Source organism: Protopterus annectens, chromosome 11.part0, assembly GCF_019279795.1.
Source record: "Protopterus annectens isolate FY-2018-M chromosome 11.part0, PAN1.0, whole genome shotgun sequence".
Classification (NCBI taxonomy): Eukaryota; Metazoa; Chordata; order Ceratodontiformes; family Protopteridae; genus Protopterus; species Protopterus annectens.
The window spans coordinates 1,195,838,627-1,195,861,744 of NC_056745.1; the positions used below are offsets into that span (position 1 = coordinate 1,195,838,627).

A 23,118-nucleotide genomic window follows, 5' to 3' on the forward strand; every position below is an offset into this window, starting at 1 on the left:
TATAAGTACTCTCAAAGGTTAATGTTTTCTCTAAAGGACCAGTCACAATGAAAAGTTTAAATATATTTAATAATAAATAATAAAATATCATGGAAATACTAAATATCTATTTACAATAAACACCAGAGAGGTTCAATCACAGGAAATATTAAAATAATACAGATGAATAGATTCACACAGATACAGAAAAACAGTGCTTAATCTCACTATATTTTCCTGAATGATCTAAAGAATTACTATTCCCTGGTTACTTACTAAAAGTTGGTGAGTGATCCTTCAATGTCAGGTTGCAGAAATAGACTACACTGAGACCTCTGTCTCATCTAGTATTAAAAGATAATCTCAGTGCTGGATTACAGAATAGCATTGCATACATCTGGTCATCTGACTTCTGGTTCCTAGAAAGTGAACCAGAATCTTGCACATATGTGTTACCATACACACAGATAGAGCTTTGCTAAGATGTGTTATAGCATCTGGAAGCCATAAAATCATTTCAACACTTCCACCCTTCAAGGGTAGCAATTAGTTCACTGCTAAGGATAATATAGCAGGATTCCTAGTCCTTATTTTCACAGACATTTCAACACTGGCTGCAATCAAAACTGTAAGATATAATCTTTATGGCCTAAACCAGGTAATTTAATTTCAGCCTATTTTTCAAAGTTAGCTAGACTGAGATTAACCTCTTCTCTTCCAGTATCCTCTGTTACAATATTAATTTCAACAGTTACCATACAGTCTGACATACAGGCACATTCCTTTTTCTGTCCAGCAGGACCCACTGTTGGTACATTTTTTAACATAAGCAACTTTACAAATACATTTTCAACACAAGCACCTTTACAATCAGTTTGATATACAAATGGCATATAATTTTTTACAGACACAACTAGCTATGCTGGCATATTTTATACATCCACTGCCCTACTTCTCCTGGCATAGCTGGCAGTGGTTCACATCATTACACAATGATAGCAAATTCCTGTCATCCTAGATATTTGAGCACCCTTTTATATATTTTATACAGTTTTCTAGGAAAAGAAACATCCCGTAGTGTGTTATTTCTTGAAAATTATTATATTATTAACCACCATATACAAAAATGGTTAGGCAAATAGTAGTTGTAATATGGTACCTTTCTGTTCAAAATGTTATTAATTTAATGTATTTTTGTGTGTTTTGTTACAACAGTTGATTGTTCAGTTATGTGTTCAACAAACAATTCAGCTTGCTTTGTTAATGAATAAATAGTGATGTATGATAAGTTGCTTACAGGAAATTTCAATAAGTATGCTGAAGGTAGAGGTAAAATAGTCAACAAAACTAAAACATTGTTTCTATTAATTTTAAAGTAAAGAAAGGAAAATAAACCATTTTCTAAATCTGTATAGGTCTCCATTGCATTAAGGGACCACAAGGGATTATTGATGCATTTGTTGATTATTTCAAGAAAATTAATGATAGTCAGAACTCTCTGAAAAATTCACATTGCCTTCACTGTTCAGTTGACATGTTTCATTTTTTTTCCAGAAATTGATGAATTTATATAACAGAAAATATGGTGAAAAACAATATGGATACTTTCCCAAAACAAGGTTTCTGGGCCAGATATGTTTTCAAATCAGTTTTATATTAAGTCTCTTGCCTCCTTAGACACTGCTCCTATACCCTACTTCACTTTTTCACTACCCCATTTTATGTCACAGACAGATATTTTACCATGGGTAAAACCATTCTAATCTCCATACTAGAAAAATGCAACAGAAAGGAACATTTATAACCCTATTTCTTTATTAAATATAGTTACAGAATTTGCACTCATATATATGAGCCGCAGTGGTGCAGCGGTAGCGTTGTTGCCTCACAGCAAGAGGTTCACCTGTTCGATTCTCGGCTGGAGCACCTTCTGTGTAGAGTCTGCATGTCCTCCCCGCGGTCAAGTGGCATTCGAAAGACATGCATAGAATGGGCGTGCTTTGTGAAGTTTGGGCGTCGAGCTGGCACCTTGGCACCATAAAAATCGACTGCCAATCATTAGCTGACCGGAGTTCTGCTGTGGCGACACCTAACTGGGAAAAGCCGAAAGAAGAACAAACAACATTTTGAATCAGTATATTCAGGATATGATATGTCTTTCTCTAACCAGTCATTTCAAGCAATATACTTGACTACACTCCTTTTTTCTATCAGCAAGTGTAATTATTTAATAACACTTATTCAAACAATGGCGTTAGCCAAGCTTGCCTTTTTATATTCATACTTAACTTAAATCCATTCCTTCTGGCTATTTGTGACATAATTTTATGCCATTAATTATATAAAATAGCAGTTACATATATTTTTTGTTTATGGATGGTCTTTTACTTAGTCTTGCCTATACTCAGGATTCTAGCCAGGTTTTCTTTAGGCTGACTGACACAATGATGCTTATTACAGGGTAAATTGTTAACCCTGAAAAATAAAAACTTCAATAATTTATTCTCAGAATATTGAATATAGTCATGTATATTCTTTAAATAAAGTTACATTTCTAGGTTGGCCTTAACATATAAAAAGTCTTTATTTTATACATGTTAGCAATGTGGTACTTTTTTGGAGGGGTATTTTAAACTGTAAGATGAAAATTTCATCTGTTTATATTTTTGCACAAAATACAGTTTTTCTTCCTAACTACACCTGATATACTAAATTTCATATAACATGTAAAAAGTTTCTGTGGTGGAGGGTCTCCTAGAATTCCATGGAATATTCACTGTGCAGATCATTACTATATGAGGTCCCATATCTAGAACAATATATATTATCACAATCTGGAATGAATTTGTCCTCAAACCATTTATTTTTTCTCAGTTATTTTGGAACAATTGCTATACTAAGTTAACAGTAATTTTAGATATTATTTCATCAAAATGATGTAATGAGGTATCTTTAATTCCTTTATGCAAACAATTAGGCTCAGTTAAGTTGCATAATTTTTTAAGATGCTTTCCCTTGGCCAGAGGCACTAGTTTTGCACTGATATCTTAACATAAAAACAGAAGTTGCAGTTCAAAATATGTTTACTTACATTTGAAGTATGGATTATTGTGTATCAACAGTGAAATATGGTTTACTGTAAGGTTTGTTGCCTGGCTTATCTATCATGGGCTTCATTAGCATTCAATATAAGACTATGGAAGTCAATTTTTTTGAGATTATTGTCTAATAGTTCTGTTATATTACAGATCAAATGGTTGTTGTCTAAGGTCTACAAGTATTGCAGACCAGGAGATTAGGAATTAATTAAGATGTTGGTGTTAGCAAAGCCTTTTCATAAACTTTATCTCAAGAAGATTTGCTACAATTGTAAATATATTATAAGAAAAGTATTCATTCATCCAGAAATAGGATAATACTATAAAATATATTTCATGTGGCTTAACTATATTCTAAAAAAAACAGGATGTGTTTACCCCACTACATTTTGTTTGTCTAATGGAGATTCAGTAGGCTCACTGGTACACATTTGGTGGTTATGTCTGAAAGTTTACCATACTAGTGAAATCATTCTCAATATTTACAGTATTGTGGGACTGCAGGTTCCATTGGATACATCGTAATGGTTATTAGAACCACTAGTCCAGGATTTATTAGTTATTGTAATGAGGATTTTTGTGCTGATATCTGTAAGTACACAGAGTCATTTGATGACTTATTGGTGCTATTTCTAGAATGCATTTATTTTGAAAAAAGTTATAATACAGTATCTATATTTAAATATGGATTATATTGATAATTTGTTTATTTGATATTGTCAATCATATTTTTCTCCTTTGAGCATTTAGAAAATCAAAAATATGTGGAAACATATTACATGTAATAAACTGTTAATGATCATTAGGTGGCTTTAATCATGTCTGAGGTTAGACAATACATCACTATGCTTTAACATTTAATTAGAAGTCAGAGGGAGATTAGACTGTGACAGTAACATGATTTTAAAGTACTTTTTCTTATACCGTTCATTCTTTTAACCAACTTGTTCCCAGCATCTCCATTTAACAAATGACCAGTTGAATAATTAGTTTTGAAATAGATACCTTGTATTATACTGCATAAATAGCCTAAATAGTTATTGCCTATTCCCGCCTTTATATTCATTGTCTGTCATTTGAGTGTTATATTCATATTTTTGAAATATCAGCTGAAGAATGCTACTATACATAAAAAGATTATATATCCCTATATTATTAGGCAAACGTGACAAGATGTGAAAGATTGTGACATGTTTAACAAAACTACACTAAAATGTTTATTAGACCACACAAGTCTTAAATAGAAAAAATAAATAGTCATAATAATGTTATTATATTGTACAATGATTCTTTATGTTATAATAATGGTGTAGTTAGGTATGCATTTATTTTATAGTCTACTTTATAACTGCAAATAGACTAGCTGAAGGAAAAAAGAAAATATATCAGCCTATTGCCTTGTGCCTTACTTGGCCTCCAGCTACCCACTATAAATGCTTAATCTGGTGTCAATCATATCTTGTTTTTTTTTTTTTATATATAGAACATGCATAAGTATTTGCTGCCACAGTAATCATCTCAGTCTTAAATAAATTGTGCTGAATAATAAAACAATTGCACCTGATTTACATTAGACACAATGCTTTATTTATTGCTTAATTTACATTACAGGCAATATTTTGGAAAAACTGGAAAGATGTAATTTTTTTGATGACGAGATAAAAACTTCAATGTTCTTCCTCACTGTTCATGATGCTGTCCTGTATATATTAAGCAAACATGATCCATCAACTGCAACCAATTATAAGCCAATAAAGGTAAATGGCATCTATTACCAGTTAAAAAATGTAATGCGTTATGATAACAAAATGTCAATGCAAATTTCTTTTAGTGCTCTCTTGTTATGAGATTTACAGAATGCATTATATAAACTATCATATGTGAGTAAATTGAACATTTAGAAATAAATGGCAAAAGGAAAACTATGGAAGCAACAAAACCACTGCAAAAGATTCTTGGTGGAATTATTAGTAGAATAACATAGCAAATAATTTTTATTTTACATAAAGACCTTTTGTTAGTAGTTCATCATCATCAACCCCCCTTTTCCCATTTTCTACATGGGGTTGGTGTGTCACAACAACTGTCTCCATTTCTCTCAATTCAGTGCCACTCTTCTACCTTCTTTAACAGTCTGACTGTCACAGCTCTTCTCTCACACAATCTAGCCATCTGTTTGCTGGGCACCTTTGTTTCCTCTTGCTTTCTTCCTCTCTGCCTCAAATGTTCTTCACCAGATTGTCTTCTGCTTTCTTTCACATGTGCTGAACCAGAGTAATCTGTTCCTTTTGATCTTCTCTGCAAATGGAGTTACTTGGGCTTCTGTTCTTATGTTCTAATTTCTTCCTCTGTACCACAATGTGCATCCTACCACCCACTTCAGGCACTTCATCTCCACAACAATTAGCTTCCTCAACTACTCTGCCTTCACTGCAGGTTTCTGTACCATACAGTGCTACTGGTCACACCACTGTTTTGCGCACCTTATTTTTTGGCTTCTTTGTTATTCTTCTGTCATATACCACCTCAGATACTCTATGCCATTTGGCTGCAGCCCCTTTGATTTTAGCTTTGATCTCCCTTCTCCTAAACCACCCTTGCCAGATACTTTTCTCAGCTTCTTCTCATTCCCCCACTTGCTGCCCTTTAAACTATCCTATCTGTGTTATATATGCTTATTCTCCATTCATCTGAGATATGCTCTTCTCTCAGTACTGATATTAGTATCATCAGAAGTACAGCTGAATCTAGCATGTGGCGGGGCAGACACAACATAAATTTAATTTAAAAAAAGAAGTAAGTTTTCCAACATTACTTTTTTTCTTTATAAAGTATGCATGTGTGTTATTCTCTTTGTATGCATATACATACAGTGTGCATATGTTTTGTTCTCTCAGTGTTTCAGCTGTGTGCATGCTTTTCAGCCAATAAGAACAAAGTGCATGCACACAAAGCAATAAATGAGATCTGTAGTGCACTAGAGCATCAGATGAGCAGTATGCATTCTTCTTGGAGGTTGGAGTCTTAATGTCAGACTGTTTCTGCAGCATAACTAACTCAAGCTTAATATCAGAAACATAGACAACTCAAGCTGAAGCAAATTTTTGATGTTACGGCAAAGTGCTGGTGCAATACATAAGATTTCACTGGAGTATCAGAGTAGCATTATGGATATTTTCTTGCATGTTACAAAGTGTGTGTGTGTGTGTGTGTGTGTGTGTGTGTGTGTGTGTGTGTGTGTGTGTGAAATGTCCTAGTTAGTAGTCAGGTTAATTAACTTGCTCAGGCTCAAACCCTGTACCTTGGCACAGGAGACAACAGGCTTACTCCCTTGCACCAATCATCAGCATCCATGATTGTGACTCAAGTTTTAGCTGTATTCCTCTTAATCCCTCCTAAAACGTGTGACTTTTGGAAAAAAGGTGGAGAATTACACTTAATAAATAATAACAATAATCAGAATTATAGACTTTTTTTACTTCATAAAATGTATATTGGGGCGTGGCCAAGATGCCAGTCTGATAGTAGCAGAAATCCATATCTCTGCTAAGATTTTAATATCCTGACAGGAAATATACTTTAATTTTTAGAAAAGTATGACTAAAAGTATCCTAAAAGTTAGATTAACATAGACTCTTTATTATTTTCTAAAAATTAATACATAGTCAAGAGAATGTTTTAATTATTCCTGTCAAGAAGTTTTCTGCTGGAGATCTCAAGATGAGCAACTCGAAGAACCTGCACCAGGAGAGTGCAGTGAAGAAAGAACTAGATCTTATAATAACAAACATCCAAGAACTGTCACTGAAAACATGAGCAACGTGAAGAACCCACACCAGGAGAGTGCAGTGAAGAAAGAACTACATCTTATAATAACAAACATCCAAGAACTGTCACTAAAACATGAGCAACGTGAAGAACCCACACCAGGAGAGTGCAGTGAAGAAAGAACTACATCTTATAATAAACATCCAAGAACTGTCACTAAAAACATGAGCAACTCGAAGAACCCACACCAGGAGAGTGCAGTGATGAAAGAACTACATCTTATAATAACAAACATCCAAGAACTGTCACTAAAAACATGAGCAACGTGAAGAACCCACACCAGGAGAGCGCAGTGAAGAAAGAACTACATCTTATAATAACAAACATCCAAGAACTGTCACTAAAAACATGAGCAACGTGAAGAACCCACACCAGGAGAGTGCAGTGAAGAAAGAACTACATCTTACAATAACAAACATCCTAGAACTGTCACTAAAACATGAGCAACTCAAAGAACCCACACCAGGAGAGCGCAGTGAAGAAAGAACTACATCTTATAATAACAAACATCCAAGAACTGTCACTAAAAACATGAGCAACGTGAAGAACCCACACCAGGAGAGTGCAGTGAAGAAAGAACTACATCTTATAATAACAAACATCCAAGAACTGTCACTAAAACATGAGCAACGTGAAGAACCCACACCAGGAGAGTGCAGTGAAGAAAGAACTACACCTTATAATAACAAACATCCAAGAACTGTCACTAAAAACATGAGCAACGTGAAGAACCCACACCAGGAGAGTGCAGTGAAGAAAGAACTACATCTTATAATATCAAACATCCAAGAACTGTCACTAAAAACATGAGCAACGTGAAGAACCCACACCAGGAGAGTGCAGTGAAGAAAGAACTACATCTTATAATATCAAACATCCAAGAACTGACACTAAAAACATGAGCAACGTGAAGAACCCACACCAGGAGAGTGCAGTGAAGAAAGAACTACATCTTATAATAACAGACATCCAAGAACTGTCACTAAAAACATGAGCAACTTGAAGAACCCACATGAAGAGAGTGCAGTGAAGAAAGAACCACATCTTACAATAACAAACATCCAAGAACTGTCACTAAAAACATGAGCAACGTGAAGAACCCAGACCAGGAGAGTGCAGTGAAGAAAGAGCTACATCTTATAATAACAAACATCCAAGAACTGTCACTAAAAACATGAGCAACGTGAAGAACCCACCCCAGGAGAGTGCAGTGAAGAAAGAACTACAACTTATAATAAACATCCAAGAACTGTCACTAAAAATGGACAGATTCCAAAACAAAATGAATATTATCAAACAAGAATGCAGTAAACAACTGGAACTTCTAAATTGAATAGTAAAAAAAAACAATCTGAACAGATTCTTGCCTTACAGGAAACGGTAACTGACCTAGATACTAGAGTGACAGAAAATGAACATCACAATGAATTTCTTCTGAAACAAAACACCAGGCTGATTGAGAAACTGGAAGACCTTGAAAGTAGATCAGGGACGAATAACATAAGAATATATGGAATTCCTGAAAAAGAAGAGGGTACTAACATGATTCAGTTCTTCAATAAGTGGTTTTCATCAGCACTGTTTAATTTACATTACAGGCAATATTTTGGAAAAACTGGAAAGATGTAATTTTTTTGATGACGAGATAAAAACTGTTCTTCTACTCTGTTCATGATGTGTCATATTATGTTAAGCAAACATAGTCCATCAACTACAACCAATTATACACTTCCATAGTAAGTACAGCCACTACTGGTTAAAGAATGTAATCGTTATGATAATCAATACCTTATAAAATTTGCTACAGTGCTCTCTTGTTACAGATTTACAGAATGCATTATATAAACTATCATATGTGAATAAATTGAACATTTAGAAATAAATGGCAAAGAAAACTATAGAACAAGATTCTTGGTGATTATTAGTAGAATAACCATAGCAAATAATTTTTATTTACACTAAGACCTTTGTTAGTAGTTCATCATCGCTATTTCCATTTTGTTGGTGTCGCTTATGTCCATTTCTCTCAGTTCAGTGCTCTTCTACCTTCTTTAACAGTCTGACATCGTCTTCTCTCCTGCACAATCTAGTCATCTGTTTACTGGGCACCTTTGTTTCCTCACTTTTCTTCACTCTCTACTCAAATATTCTTCACCAGATTGTCTTCACTTTCTTTCACATGTACTGAACCAGAGTAATCTGTTCCTTTGATCTTCTCTGCAAATGGAGTTACCGGGCTATAACCTAATTTCTTCCTCTATTTCTGATGGCCATCCTACCCTTCTAGGCACTTCATCTCACAACAATTAAACTATAACTCTCTGTGCCTCACGGGTTTCTGTACCACACAGACCTTCTGGTCCCTCTGTTTCCCACTTTGTATTTTTAGCTGCTGTTATTCTTCCTACACCATGCCACCTGGATACTCTGTGCCATTTAGCTGCAGCCCGCTTGCAGTTTTGCTTTGATCTCCCTTCTCATAGCCACCTTGCAGATGCTTTTCTCAGCTTCTCATTCCCCGCGCGCGCTAAACTATCTACTCTGTATATATGGCCTTCTCCATTTCATCAAGATATACTCTTCTCATTACTGATATTAGTATCATCAAGTACAGCTGAATCTAATGTGGTAAGGCAGACCCACAACATAAATTGATTTAAAAAAAGTAGTTTCCACTTGTTACTTTCTTCTCAAAATACATGTGTTATTCTCTTGTGTCATATCATACAGTATTACCTTTTGTTCTCTCAGTGTTTTCAGCTGTGTGCACTTTCGTAATAAAATAAAGTGCACAAAGCAATAAATAAGATCTATGTGCTAGAGCATCAGATGGGCAGTATGCATTCTTCTTTGGAGGTTGGGTCTTAATGTCAGACTGTTTCTGCAGCATATGCTCAAGCAATATCGAAACGAACTCAAGCTACGACAGAGTTTTGATGTGTAATAAAGTCTTTGCGTCTAATATAATTTCACTGGGTATCAAGTAGCAGTATGGACTATTTTCTTTTTCTTTACAAAGTGTGTGTGTGTGTGTGTGTGTGTGTGTGTGTGTGTGTGTGTGTGTGTGAAATGTCTAGTTAGCCATCAGGTTAATTAACACTCAGGCTCCAAACCCTGTGCCTTGGCACAGGAACCTTGAGCCAATCCTTGCCAATCATCAGCATCATAATTGTGACTCAAGTTTTAGCTGTATTCCTTAATCCCTCCTAGCGTGTGACTTTGGAAAAAGGTGAAATTACATAATAAATATTAACAATAATCAGAATTATAGACTTTTGCCCATAGGAAATGTATGTTGAAGTAGCCAGATATGATCGATAGCAGCAGAAATCATAGCTCTGCTTGAATTTTAATATCCTGACAAAAATATACTTTATTTTAGAAAAATCATAAAAATCTTAAGTTAGATTAACATAGACTGTTTATTATTTTCTAAAAATTAATACATAGTCAAGAGAATTTTTTAATTATTCCTGTCAAGAAGATTTCTACTGGAGCTCTCAAGATGAGTAACTCGAAGAACCCACACCAGGAGAGTGCACTGAAGAAAGAACTACAACTTATAATAACAAACATCCAAGAACTGTCACTAAAAATGGACAGATTCCAAAACAAAATGAATATTATCAAACAAGAATGCAGTAAACAACCAAAACTTTTAAAAAAAAAACATTCTGAACAGATTCTTGCCTTACAGGAAACGGTAACTGACCTAGATACTAGAGTGACAGAAAATGAACATCACAATGAATTTCTTCTGAAACAAAACACCAGGTTGATTGAGAAACTGGAAGACCTTGAAAGTAGATCAAGGACCAATAACATAAGAATATATGGAATTCCTGAAAAAGAAGAGGGTACTAGCATGATTCAGTTCTTCAATAAGTGGTTTCATCAGCACTAAACATGCCTGAATCTCTCTCTTTTGGAATTGAGAGGGCTCATTGGTCCCTGGCAAATCAAGCTTCATCTCTGAGTTCACCTAACCCCAGGTCTATAATAGTTATATTTCTTTCTTCGCAAGACAAGGACTTAGTGCTGAAATCAGCTTGGATTAATTCCCCTATCAAGATGGGTGAAAAAGTTATTCGTTTTGACAATGACTACACCTCTACAATTATATCCAGAAGAAAGGAGTGTGTTCCTCTAATTAAGTCCTTGAAAAAAAGCCAATATCAAAGCTCAAATTCTTTTTCCTGCAAGAATAAGAATCACCTTGCCAGAAGGAGTGAAGATCTTTGATTGCCTACAAGAAGCAGTTGAATTTATCCAAAAGAAGAAAATACTGTCGGGCATAGAAGAAATGGAATGGTAATCCCAGAATTTGAACACAATGCGTCTGAAATTCTCCAGGTGCAACTAACACTAGGTAAGACTGCAATCCAAATTGTAGCTTGCTACAGATCCCCCACCATGCCCCAAGATTCTCACTACACCTTACTAAACATACTGGAAAATATTAAGATGCAACCAAACACCCTAATACTGGGTGATTTCAACTACCCTGCCATTAATTGGGAAAACTACTCGGGTACCAACTCCTTTTCCCAACGGTTCTTGGAATTCATAAATTCCAATGCCCTGGATCAACTAATCCATTGTCCCACCAGGGGCTCCAGTATACTAGACCTGGTCATTACCAACATGGGGATAGATGCTGCACACCAGTGGTCACCCCCTCATTGGTCAGGTCTGACCATAAGCAAATCACCTTTGACATCCACATCCCACCCCCCACCCCCACCCCCCAGTAAGTAAACCTCCTTAAAAAACTTCTCCAAAGCCAACTTCATGCTACTGAAGTCAGAAGTGACAAACGTCACAACATCCATGCAGACGAGATCTGGAAGTACGACTGCAGAATCCTACACTAAGGCACTGTATGAGCACATCCACTCGTGCATGAATCATGCCATCCCAAATAGAACCAAGATTCTCTTCTCAAAAAAAAAGGAAGCCAATCTGGTGGTCCCCTGCCATAAACAAACTATACAACAGAAGGAAGAAACTGTTGCAGAAAAGAGGAAAATCCCAGGATGCAAAAAACTCCCTCACCAGCCTCAGTAAGAAGCTGAGATCCCTCATAAAATCCTCAAAAGCTAGTTATGAAAATAAAATTGCCAAAGATTCCAAAGACAACCACAAGGTATTCTATAGTTATGTCAAGAATCTAAATGGCAATGCTCAGATCTGCTCTGTGCTACAACAGAATGGCATTAAATATACTGATCCCAAGGATATTGCCAATATCCTGGCAGATCGATTTAGTGCCAACTTCACCCCCTTCTCACTCCCTAAAGGGCCCATCTCAATACAAAAAGATTGCCAAATTCCGATAATCACGGCCACACAGGTAGAAACCACACTCTCCAAAGCTAAGAATACAGCATCTATGGGACCAGATGACATCCCAGGCTGTGTACTACATGAACTACAAAATGAACTGGCACCTCACCTAAGCATCATGTTTAATCATAGCCTCACCTCAGGCTTTGTGCCCACTGAGTGGTGCACAGCTACAATTATCCCGCTCCACAAGGGAGGATCTGCCTTGGATCCCGGGAACTACTGTCCCATCAGCCTGACAAGCCTGATCTGTAAGGGCATGGAACGTATTATCATGGAACTTATAAACAAAGACATTGGCAACCTTCAAACACTGAACCCCACCCAGCTAGGGTTTGTGAAGGGCCAATCTTGTCTCCTGAATCTGATTGACTTCTTTGAATCAGTCTCCAGAGCTGTGGACGAGGGTAAGACGCTCCACACAGCCTATCTGGACCTTGCCAAGGCCTTCAACCCCATCCCCCACTCTAGAATCGTAGATAAACTTACTACGCTGGGCATAAATCCCTACGTCACTCGATGGGTTGCCAACTGGCTTACTGACAGAACCCACACAGTAAAAGTAGCCGACTCCAAATTCAGCTCCAGACAAGTGACAAGCGGAGTACCTCAGGGTTCAGTCCTGGGACCACTCTTGTTTGGCATCTACTTCTCTGAAGTACAGGCCAACACTAAGGGACTCTGGCTAACAAAGTTCACAGATGACTGCAAACTGGGAGCCATTATTGAATCCCCAAATGATGTGGATATTCTACAAAAGGGCCTTACAGAAACAGATGCCTGGTGCCAGAGCCATGGGCTCAAGCTTTATGCCAAGAAATGTATAGTTATCCCCTTTGGAAAGAAAATGTACCCATAAATTATCACATAGGTGGCAGGACACTAAACATCGAAAGTGTGATGAGAGACTTAGGGACACAGGTGGATAGTGGTCTCACTTTCGATAACCACATCGCCACAACAGTCAGGAAATCCTTCTATGTGGCACACCTCATCACTAAGGGCTTTTCATCCAGAAAAAAGGAGGTCATTGTCCCACTGTACTCATCCCTCATTAGACCCATTATAGAGTATAATGCCCCGTTTGGTATGTACCTCACAAGACATCTGCAACACCTGGAAATGCCACAGAAATACCTCACTAAAAGAATCACAGGCCTAAAGCAGATGCCATATGCTGACCGTCTAAAAAAACTCTAGCTATACTCTGTGGCATATCGTCTACTCAGAGGCAATCTCTGCTTAACATACAAGGCCATGTCAAACCCTAAGCTGTTGGACATGCTCCACTTAAAAAAATCCCAATCCCTCAGAGCCACACGCTCCAGGGATCTAAACCTTATCATCACAATGAACAAAACATGCTGGAGGAATAGGTTCCTGACCCAGAGACTCCCCATACTCTGGAATAGACTGCCCATGCATGTCAAGCAGAGCGCCTCCTTAGCCCTCTTTAAAAGGAACCTTGATGATTAGATAGGAGATAGGAAATTCACCTTGGGGATCATGTCAGTCGCCCTGCTAGACAGGGGTCCAGAGAAGTAAATATTGTGGGAAGAAATATCCAGGGAATTGTTATGGCTAGGCTTGCATAGGCCCTAGGGCCAATAGCCTCGTTCCAACCTATGAACCTATGAAGAGACAGGCAACAAAAAATGGATGTTCTGTGAAGGAAGGAGCAAACAAAACTAAGAAACTAAAGGACAAATGAATAAATTCCTTCTAATTTTAAATGCTTTGTTTTATGAATCATAATATATTTGATTCTGGAAAGTGTCTATGCTGTAAGGTAATGTGAATTATTTTTATTATTAACTTTCTCTTTTCCTTTCTATATCTACTTATAAATACATATAGTACTAAATATTTAAATAACATTTTCTCTCTCTCCCTCTCTCTCTCGTTTCTTTCTTCCTATTCTTTTTTTCATCAGTGTTCCTTTTCTATATTTTCCCCATTATAAGTACTTTACATACTTTTCCCTTTTAAATAACTACAAATAATGTATGTCTTTTAATTCTTCAGTAATAGTATAATTTGATTTAGTACTAAAGTGCATTCTTCTAGTGGGTCAGTTGTGGGTTAACAAGGTGTTTCTGATTAGTGTTTCTAACTAGATGTTTTAGACTCTTTGTTTAGATACATTTAATCATTAATACAGTACATTAATGGTGTTTTATAGATAACTAAATATAAGTTTATATATATATATATATATATATATATATATATATATACTAGGTTCCCTTTTTTCTCTCTCTGGCCTGGTTAACTGGTGGGTAAATGACTGAAATGTTATAATATTATTTCTGATTTGAGGCAGCTGTTGTTACTTCTAAATAGATGTTTTTATATCAAAGGGTTAATTTTTTTCATGATGTTGGTATTTTGTGAGGAAACTGGTGGTCTGTGTGACTGTTCTCATTGTAGAGATTCATGACATGCACTGACAAGGCAGCTTGAGTGGGTTTTTTTTTTTTTTGCTTTCTGCAAACTCTAAAAGCTTCAAGATCTGAATTTCCTTCTGAAAATGTTTTTTTCTTCACTAGAGACAACTTCTGTTGTGCATGAGGCTATTTAGATACTTTTTAACAGGTTTATGAAGCTGCAGCTTGAGGAAACAACATTGATGACATCATTTGGCATTTTGAACTTGTTAAATGGTTCATAGGTTCATAGGTAAGTACTAGGCTATCGGCCCTAGGGCCTATGTAGGCCTAGCCAACAAGACTCCTTGGCTTTCACACCCAAGGCTGCTATTTACCTGTGCCCCTGTCTAGCAGGGCCATCAAAGTGATTCCTGGGGTAAATTTCCTATTACCCATCTACTCATCAAGATTTTTCTTGAACAGTGATAGCAAAGAACTCTGTTTGACATAGATAGGTAGCTTGTTCCAGGGTATGGGAAGTCTCTGAGACAGGAATCTATCCCTCTAGCATGTTCTGTTAATTGTGGTGATGAGGTTTAGGTCTCTAGAGCATATGGCTGTGAAGGATTGGGATTTCTTTAGGTGTAGCATGTCCAACAGCTCTGGGTTTGACATAGCTTTATATGTTAGGCAGAGATCACCTTGGAGTAGGTGATATGCTATGGAGTAAAGCCAGAGTTTTTTTGAGGCGGTCAGCATAGGGTAACTGTTTGGGTCCCATAATCCTCTTTGTGAGGTATTTTTCTGGCCTCTCCAGCTGTTGCAGATGCCTTGTAAGGTACATCCCAAATGGAGCATTGTACTCTATAATGGGTCTGATGAGACCTGAGTAGAGGGGTACAATGACCTCTTTTTTCCTGGATGAGAACCCTTTTGTGATGAGATGTGCCATGTAGAAGGATTTCCTGACTACTGTGGTGATGTGATTATCAAAGGAGAGGCTACTGTTCACTAGAGTCTCAAGGTCTCTTATCAATCCTTTGGCATTAGGTGGTACTTCACAGGTACTGGGTTTTTACCAAAGGGGATGACAATGCACTTTTTGACGTTGAGCTTGAGGCCATGGCTCTGACACCAGGCATCAGTCTCGGTGAGGCCTTTTTGCAGGATATCCTCATTTACAGTCATCAGTGAACTTTGCCAGCCAGAGGCCCTCTGTGTCAGCCTGTACTTCAAAGAAGTAGATCCCAAACAGGAGGGGACCCAAGACTGAACCCTGTGGTACTCCACTTGTCACAGGTTTGGAGTCAGATTTGAATTTTTACAGTGTTGGTTCTGTCAGTGAGCCAGTTGGCGATCCATCTTATGATGTATGGATTTATACCCAATTTGGTGAGTTTCTCTATGATATCAGAATGGGGGATGGTGTCAAAAGCCTTGACGAGGTTGAGATAGGCTGTGTGAACTGCCTTACCCTCATCCACAGCTTTGGTGACTGTTTCAAAGAAGTCAATCAGGTTCAGGAGACATGATCTGCTCTTCACAAACCCGAACTCGGTGGAGTCCAGAGTTTGGAGGTTACCAATATCCTTGTTTATGAGTTCCATGATGATATGTTCCATGGCCTTGCAGACCAGGCTCATCAGGCTAATAGGGAGATAGTTCATGGGGTCCATGGTGGCTCCCCCTTTGTGGAGTGGTACAACTGTTGCCATGTGCCATTCAGTGGGTACAAAGCCTGTTGGGAAGGTATGATTGAACATGGTGCTTAGGTAGGGGGCTAGTTCATTCTGAAGTTCATGTAGAATGCAGCCAGGGATATTGTCCCATCCCATGGATGCTGTGTTCTTGGCTTTTGATAGTGCAGTGTTCACCTTTTCTGTTGTGATTGCAGGGGCTCTGCATTCTTCCAGTATGGATATGGGCCCTTTAGGAGGTGGGGGGGGTAAAGTTGACACTGAACTTATCAGCCAGGATGTTGGTGATATCAGTTCGTTCCATGATTTTTGTGCCATTGGACTGTAGCTCAGAGCAGATTTGGTTGTTGTCATTGAGATTCTTGACATAGTTGTAGAATGCTTTGTAGTTGTCCTTTGAGTCAGTGGGAATCTTGTTTTCATAGTTTGCTTTGGAGGATTTTATGAGGGATCTCAGCTTCTTGCTGAGGCTGACCAGGGAGCTCCTCCACTCATAGGATTTTACTCTCTTTTGCAACAGTTTCTTCCTTCTGTTGTAGAGTTTGTTTATAGCAGGGGACACTAGATTGGTTTACTTTTTCTTAGAGGACTGCGTCTTGGTTCTATTAGGGATAGCACGATCCATGCATCCATGTAGGTGCTTATAGAGTGAGTTTGTATAAGATTTGGCAGTGGTAACTGTATTGTCCATCTGTATGGGTGTTGTGAAGTTGGCCACTTCTGCCTCAAGAAGTACAAAGTTGGCTTTGGAGAAGTTTTTTACAGTGGTTTCCTTAATGGGGGGTGGGGGCGGGATGTGGATATCTAGGGTGATTACTTTATGGTCAGATTTGACCGAGGAGTTGACTTCAGGTCTGGAGCACATGCCACTCATGTTGGTAATTACTAGGTCTAGGATGTTATTGTCCCTACTAGGGGTGTGGACAAGTTAATCCAGGGCATTGGAGTTAATGACTTCTAGGAAGTGTTGAGGAAAGGAGTTGGTACAAGAGTAATTTTCCCAGTTAATGGTGGGGTAGTTGAAAACGCCCAATATTCTCTATTATACCAAGAAAAGAGGAGTGGGAATCCTGGTGTATGGTGTACTTAGAATTCTTTTCTTTTGAAATTCTGTTATCCTTCACTAGATACTTTAAATGGTAAATAATTAGTTCTGATAAAAGTGTTTAACTCCTTTGAAAATGCCTATGTTCTCTTATAGATGCATACATTCTGCAGATTCAATGACACTATTAGTAACTAAATGACATCAAGTGAACTAGGAGCTGCATTAGAAAACTCATTATGCATATTAACATCAGACTTATGTTGTTTAATTAAACCTTTAGTAAGTAAACAGAGGGTTGTGAGGCCCCCCTTTTTCTCTCTCTCTCTCTCCCCCCTTCCTGATGAAAGACATCGACATAGATAGTGTTAATACATATGAGTAATATGTGTATAATTGCAAAATATAATATTTATGTTGTAATAAGTGTTTTATATATATATATATATATATATATATATATATATATATATATATATATATATATATATATATACATATATATATTCAACAGATCCTTACATGAAAAATGTTAGATAGATGACTGACAAAATGGTTAAATTATCTGATGCTTCTTGAAAAGTCTTGGAAATAATGACAATCTCCTTAACATTCAGCTTGTAATGTTTATACATACTTTGATCTGATGTGTATTTCTGACATATCTACGTATTAGAGGTGCTATTATCATAGGTTCATAGGTTCATAGGTTCATACTAGGCTATCTGCCCTAGGGCATTTATAAGCCTAGCCAGAATGTGTTTGGCTTTCGCCACCCATTTTAAATTTATTTTGCTATGCCCTTTTTCGAGGTTAGTATACTGTGCCTCTGTCTAACAGTGACACAGACCTGATACCCGGGGTAAACCTACGATCTCCCATCCACTCATCAAGATTCCTCTTGAAGAGAGTCAATGAGGGACTCTGCCTAACCTGGACTGGGATTTTATTCCAGAGTGAAGGGAGCCTCTGGGTTATGAATCTGTCCCTCCAGCATGTCCTATTTATTTCAGTGCTGAGGTTCAAGTCTCGGCGTAGCTCGATGGGATTTGGATTTTCTGAGGTGCAGCATGTCCATTAATTCCGGGTTGGACATGGCTTTATACGTCAGGCACAGATCGGCTCTGAACAGGCGGTATGCCACTGAGTAGAGCTGGAGTTTCTTTAACCGGGCAGCATATGGCATATGTTTGAGCCCTTTGATCCTCTTGGTGAGGTACTTTTGGGGTCTTTCCAGTTGCTGCAGGTGTCTGGTAAGGTACATCCCAAAAGGGGCATTGTACTCAATTATGGTCCTGATGAGGGATGAGTAAAGAGGCACGATGACCTCCCCTGATCTAGATGTGAATCCCTTCATGATTAGGTGGGCTATATAAAATGTTTTTCTAACCACTTTGGCCACGTGGTTTGTCAAATGAGAGAATGCTATCAACTTGGGTCCCCAGGTCCCTAATTACTTCTTCTGTACTTAATGGATTACCACCTATGTGGTAATTTGTGGGCACTTTGTTTTGCCAAAGGGATGACTATACACTTTTGGCATTTAGCTTGAGGCCATGGCTCTGGCACCAGTTGTCTGTTTCTATGAGGCCCTTTTGGAGGATGCTTGTGTCGGCTGGAGAGCGATTATGGCGCCCAGTTTGCAGTCATCTGCGAACTTGGTCAGCCACAGTCCTTCCGTGTTGGCCTGTACCTCCGAGAAATATATACCGAACAAGAGAGGTCCCAGGACTGAGCCTTGTGGGACACCACTTGTAACTGGTTTGGAGGCTGACATGGCTCCAGCAATTCTAACCATGTGGGTTCTGTCCTTGAGCCAGTTTGCAATCCATCTAGTGACATAGGGGTTTATATTTAAGCTGGTGAGCTTATCTATAATGCCGAGTGGGGTATTGTATCGAAGGCTTTGCGAGGGACCAGGTAGGCTGTGTGGACCACCTTCCCTCGTCAATGGCCTTGGTGACTGTTTCAAAGAAATCAACCAGGTTTAAGAGGCAGGATCTGCCCTTAACAAAGCTGAACTGGGTAGAATCCAGTGTCTGTAGGTCCCCAATATCTTTATTTATGAGGTCCATGATGATCCTTTCCATAGCTTTGCAGACCAAGCTAGTCAGGCTTATGGGGCGATAGTTTCCAGGATCCGTTGAGGCACCACCTTTATGGAGAGGGACCACTGTTGCTGTACGCCACTCTTTGGGCACATATCCTGTAGTAAGGCTGAGATTGAACAGTAGTTTTATGTTTGGGTTTAGCTCTTCTTGGAGTTCATATAGGATGCAGCCACAGTCTGGTCCCATTGATGCTGTGTTTTTTTGCTTTGGAGAGGGCGGCTCTTACCTGAGCATCTGAGATGTCAAGGGCAGCACTCTGCTGGGATAGATATTTGCCCTTTGGTGGGGAGTGGGGAGAAGTTTGCGCTGAACCTGTCAGCTAGGATGTTGGCAATGTCTGTGGGTTCAGTGTATTTTTGTCATTTTGGACTAATTCTGAGCATATCTGGGAATTACCACCCAGGTTCCTAACATAACTAAAAAGCCTTGTGATTATCCTTAGTGTCCTGTGCAATTTTTCTCTCGAAGCTGGCCTTAGACAATTTTATGAGTGCCCGTAGTTTTGCTAATACTGATCAGTGATGCCTTCCCTTTTGGGATTCTGCACTATCGTTTAGTAGCTTCCTCTTTCTATTGTATAGTTTGTTTATGGCAGGGGTCCACCAGACAGGGCGTCTGCCTATGGAGGATTGGGTCTTGGTTTTATTTGGGATCGCATGATCCATGCATTCCTGAAGGTGTTCATAGAATGCATTTATAAAGGATTCTGCGGTCTGGGCCGTATTTTCCACAGGCCGGGGGCTTTGAAGGATTCCACCTCAGTTTTGAGGAGTGTGAAATTTGCTTTAGAGAAGTTTTTCACTGTGGTTTTCTGGGCAGGGGGTGGGGTCGGGATGTGAATATCCAGTGAGATTAGTTTATGGTCTGATCTTACCAGTGAGGGATACACTTCTGGTCTGGAGCATAGAGTCCCCATGTTGGTGATGATCAGGTCCAGTATGTTTTCCCCTCTTGTGGGAGTGGTAACAAGTTGTTCCATAGCATTTGAGTTTATAAATTCTAGGAACCTTTGGGCTAGGGTGTTGGAGCTAGAGTAATGCTCCCAGTCTGTGTTTGGGTAGTTGAAGTTGCCCAATATAATGGTGTTTGGAGAGACCTTCATATTTTCCAGTGTTCTCAGAAAGGCCGAGTGGGGTTCCTGGGTTTGGGAGGGTGGTCTGTAGCAGGCTATAAACTGGAAGGCAGTTTACCCACTGTTAGTTGCACATGGATAGTCTCTGATGCTTCGTGCTTTGCCACCAACCTGGAGGTGTGGGTATCTTTGATGAATATCGATACTCCCCCTCCTTTTGTGGTTCGGTCCAAGTTTTGGGGCCGAAAAGCATGGTATGAGGTATAACCTGGTAGTGCTGGGGTGCTCTCGGGAGCCCTGAACCAGGTTTCTGTTACTGCACAGATATCGATGTTCTCCATGCTAAGGAGAGTTTCGAGTGCATGCATCTTGAGGTTTAGACTTCTGGATTTGAGTAGCATTACTCTTAGTTTCTTATCCCTTGTGATACCTATGGAGGTGGGTTTGTCTTTTGAGCCTTGCCTAAAAAAGGCAGTATGGGGGTAGCAAGAGCCTTTGCCAATATCCGAACGCCCAGGGGTGACAGGTGCAAGCCGTCCCTAGCGAAGCATCGTGGCTTGTCGAGCATATCATCCCAAGTTGACAGGCATTGGATCCCCTTTGAATGACACCAGTACTTAAGCCAATTGTTGAAATTGATCATCTTGTCTTCATATTGTGGCATCATTCTTGGTGAGGTAAGATGCTACTCAAGGTCAGGGTCATACCGGCCTGGGCTACATGCTCAGAGAGCTCCTTTATGTCTCTTTTCATGTAGTCCAGGGAGTGCGTCTCAGGTCATTCACACCAGCATGGACAATGACTGAGTCATATTTGTACTTGCCTTGGAGTGACCTGAGTGCTTGTGTTATGTGGCGGATCCTTGCGCCCGACAGGCTGCTCACCGTGACCCTCTCCTTGTTCAGCCTGGTGAGCGGGACGTCAGTGTGCCTGATGATAGAGTCACCTATTACAAGTGTATCAGGTGTGTTGTTTAGTCTTAAGGGCTGTGACTATTCGGCACACTGGCTTTGTGAGATATGTATTGCACGTGTTTTGTTTTGGGGTAGCGGTTGCTTGGGTGTCTGCTTTGGAGGTCACTGCTGCTTAGGCAGATCTTTATTTAGAGCCTCCGAGTATGTTTTTGTGTGATTATGTGTTTGGTTTGCAGTCGTGGTAGGTCTATGTGAGACTGGAATTGTAGTGAGTGTGGTTTCCTTCTCCTCCTGACTGGTTATGCCAGTACTGAGTTGAGAGAGCTTAGCCTCCAGTTTGGCTATATGGTTGCATCTCTCACATGTGTTGGAATTTGTTGGGAGGAGGAGAGGGTTGTCTGTGTACATGAGGCAGTTGTAACATTGCCTCAAGATTCCCAGATTCACCAGCTGGACCGGAGGAGATTGACAACTGACCTTTGGACATGCTAGAATAATATTGGGAATTCCTTAATAATTGAAAACAAGGGCCAGTGGGGAGTGAGGGTGTAGTGCTTTTTATTTTAGTGCTGACTTATATAATTGCTTTGGCGCAAGTGCCAGGTAACTTAAGTGCAATGTGTTACAGGTAACTTAAATGCAAAAGCGACAAACAGTAACTTTCTTTCAAGTGAAACAAGGAAATAAGTACAGTAAGCAATGCAGATATCACTAGAGATCCACAGAAGTGCTGAGAAGCCATTAGGTGGAATTAGCGTTCCAGGAAATAAAAAGCAAACAAACAACAAGCATATAAACAAAGCTAGATTCAGCAGGCCTGGATCTAGTCTATGCTACAGCAAACTAGGTGTACCAATTTCAGTAAGATACAGTTCAAATATTCAGGCACTATAAACCTTTAACCAGAAATTCCCAGCTCAGAAGGGCAGAGTCCAGCCTCTTCTCCCACAAGAGTGCAGACCACGAACCTTCTTAATGTAAAATAACTGGCCTGAAGCCCAAGTGTCTAAACCAGAACTAATACACTTTAAGAATAACAGACACTGGGCTCTCAATCAGCAGTTCCCAACTTAGAAGGATGAAAGCTACCTGTCTTGCCACCACAGTGCATGCCACAAACCTTCCTAATGTAAAACAACTGGTCTGAAGCCCAAGTGCTTAATCCAAAAGACTTAGAATGATAGCTACACTTTAATCAAGTTACTACCAAGCAGTAATAAATACAATTGAATACTTTAGAGAATGCCTGGATTAGTGCTCAAGTTACACAAACAAAGCTAGATCCAGCAGGCCGAATCCAGTCTATGCCACAGCAAACAAGGCACCAACTTCAGTAAGAAGCAGTTCAGATATGCATGCACTATAAGCCTTTAACCAGAAATTCCCAGCTCAGAAGGGCAGAGTCCAGCCTCTCCTCCCACAAGAGTGCAGACCACAAACCCTCTTAATGTAAAATAACTGGCCTGAAAGCCCAAGTGCTTAAACCAGAATTAATACACTTTTAGAATAACAGACACTGAGCCCTCAATCAGCAGTTCCCAACCTAGAAGGATGTAAGCTACCTGTTCTGCCACTACAGTGCAGACCACAAACCCTCTCAGTGCAAAACAACTGGTCCGAAGCCCAAGTGTTTAAACCAAAAGGCTTAGAATGAGTTAC

The 23,118-nt window shown here is 39.1% G+C and overlaps 1 protein-coding gene across 1 annotated transcript in view; it reads left to right on the plus strand.

Moving 5' to 3' along the window:
• LOC122814856 (chloride anion exchanger-like) overlaps positions 1-23,118 on the plus strand; it is a 526,231-nt gene that overhangs the window by 418,291 nt on the left and 84,822 nt on the right. The window contains exon 18 of the mRNA XM_044087137.1: positions 4,689-4,834. Within this exon, the coding sequence (XP_043943072.1) occupies positions 4,689-4,834 (146 nt within the window). The remainder of the gene's footprint in view (positions 1-4,688; positions 4,835-23,118) is intronic.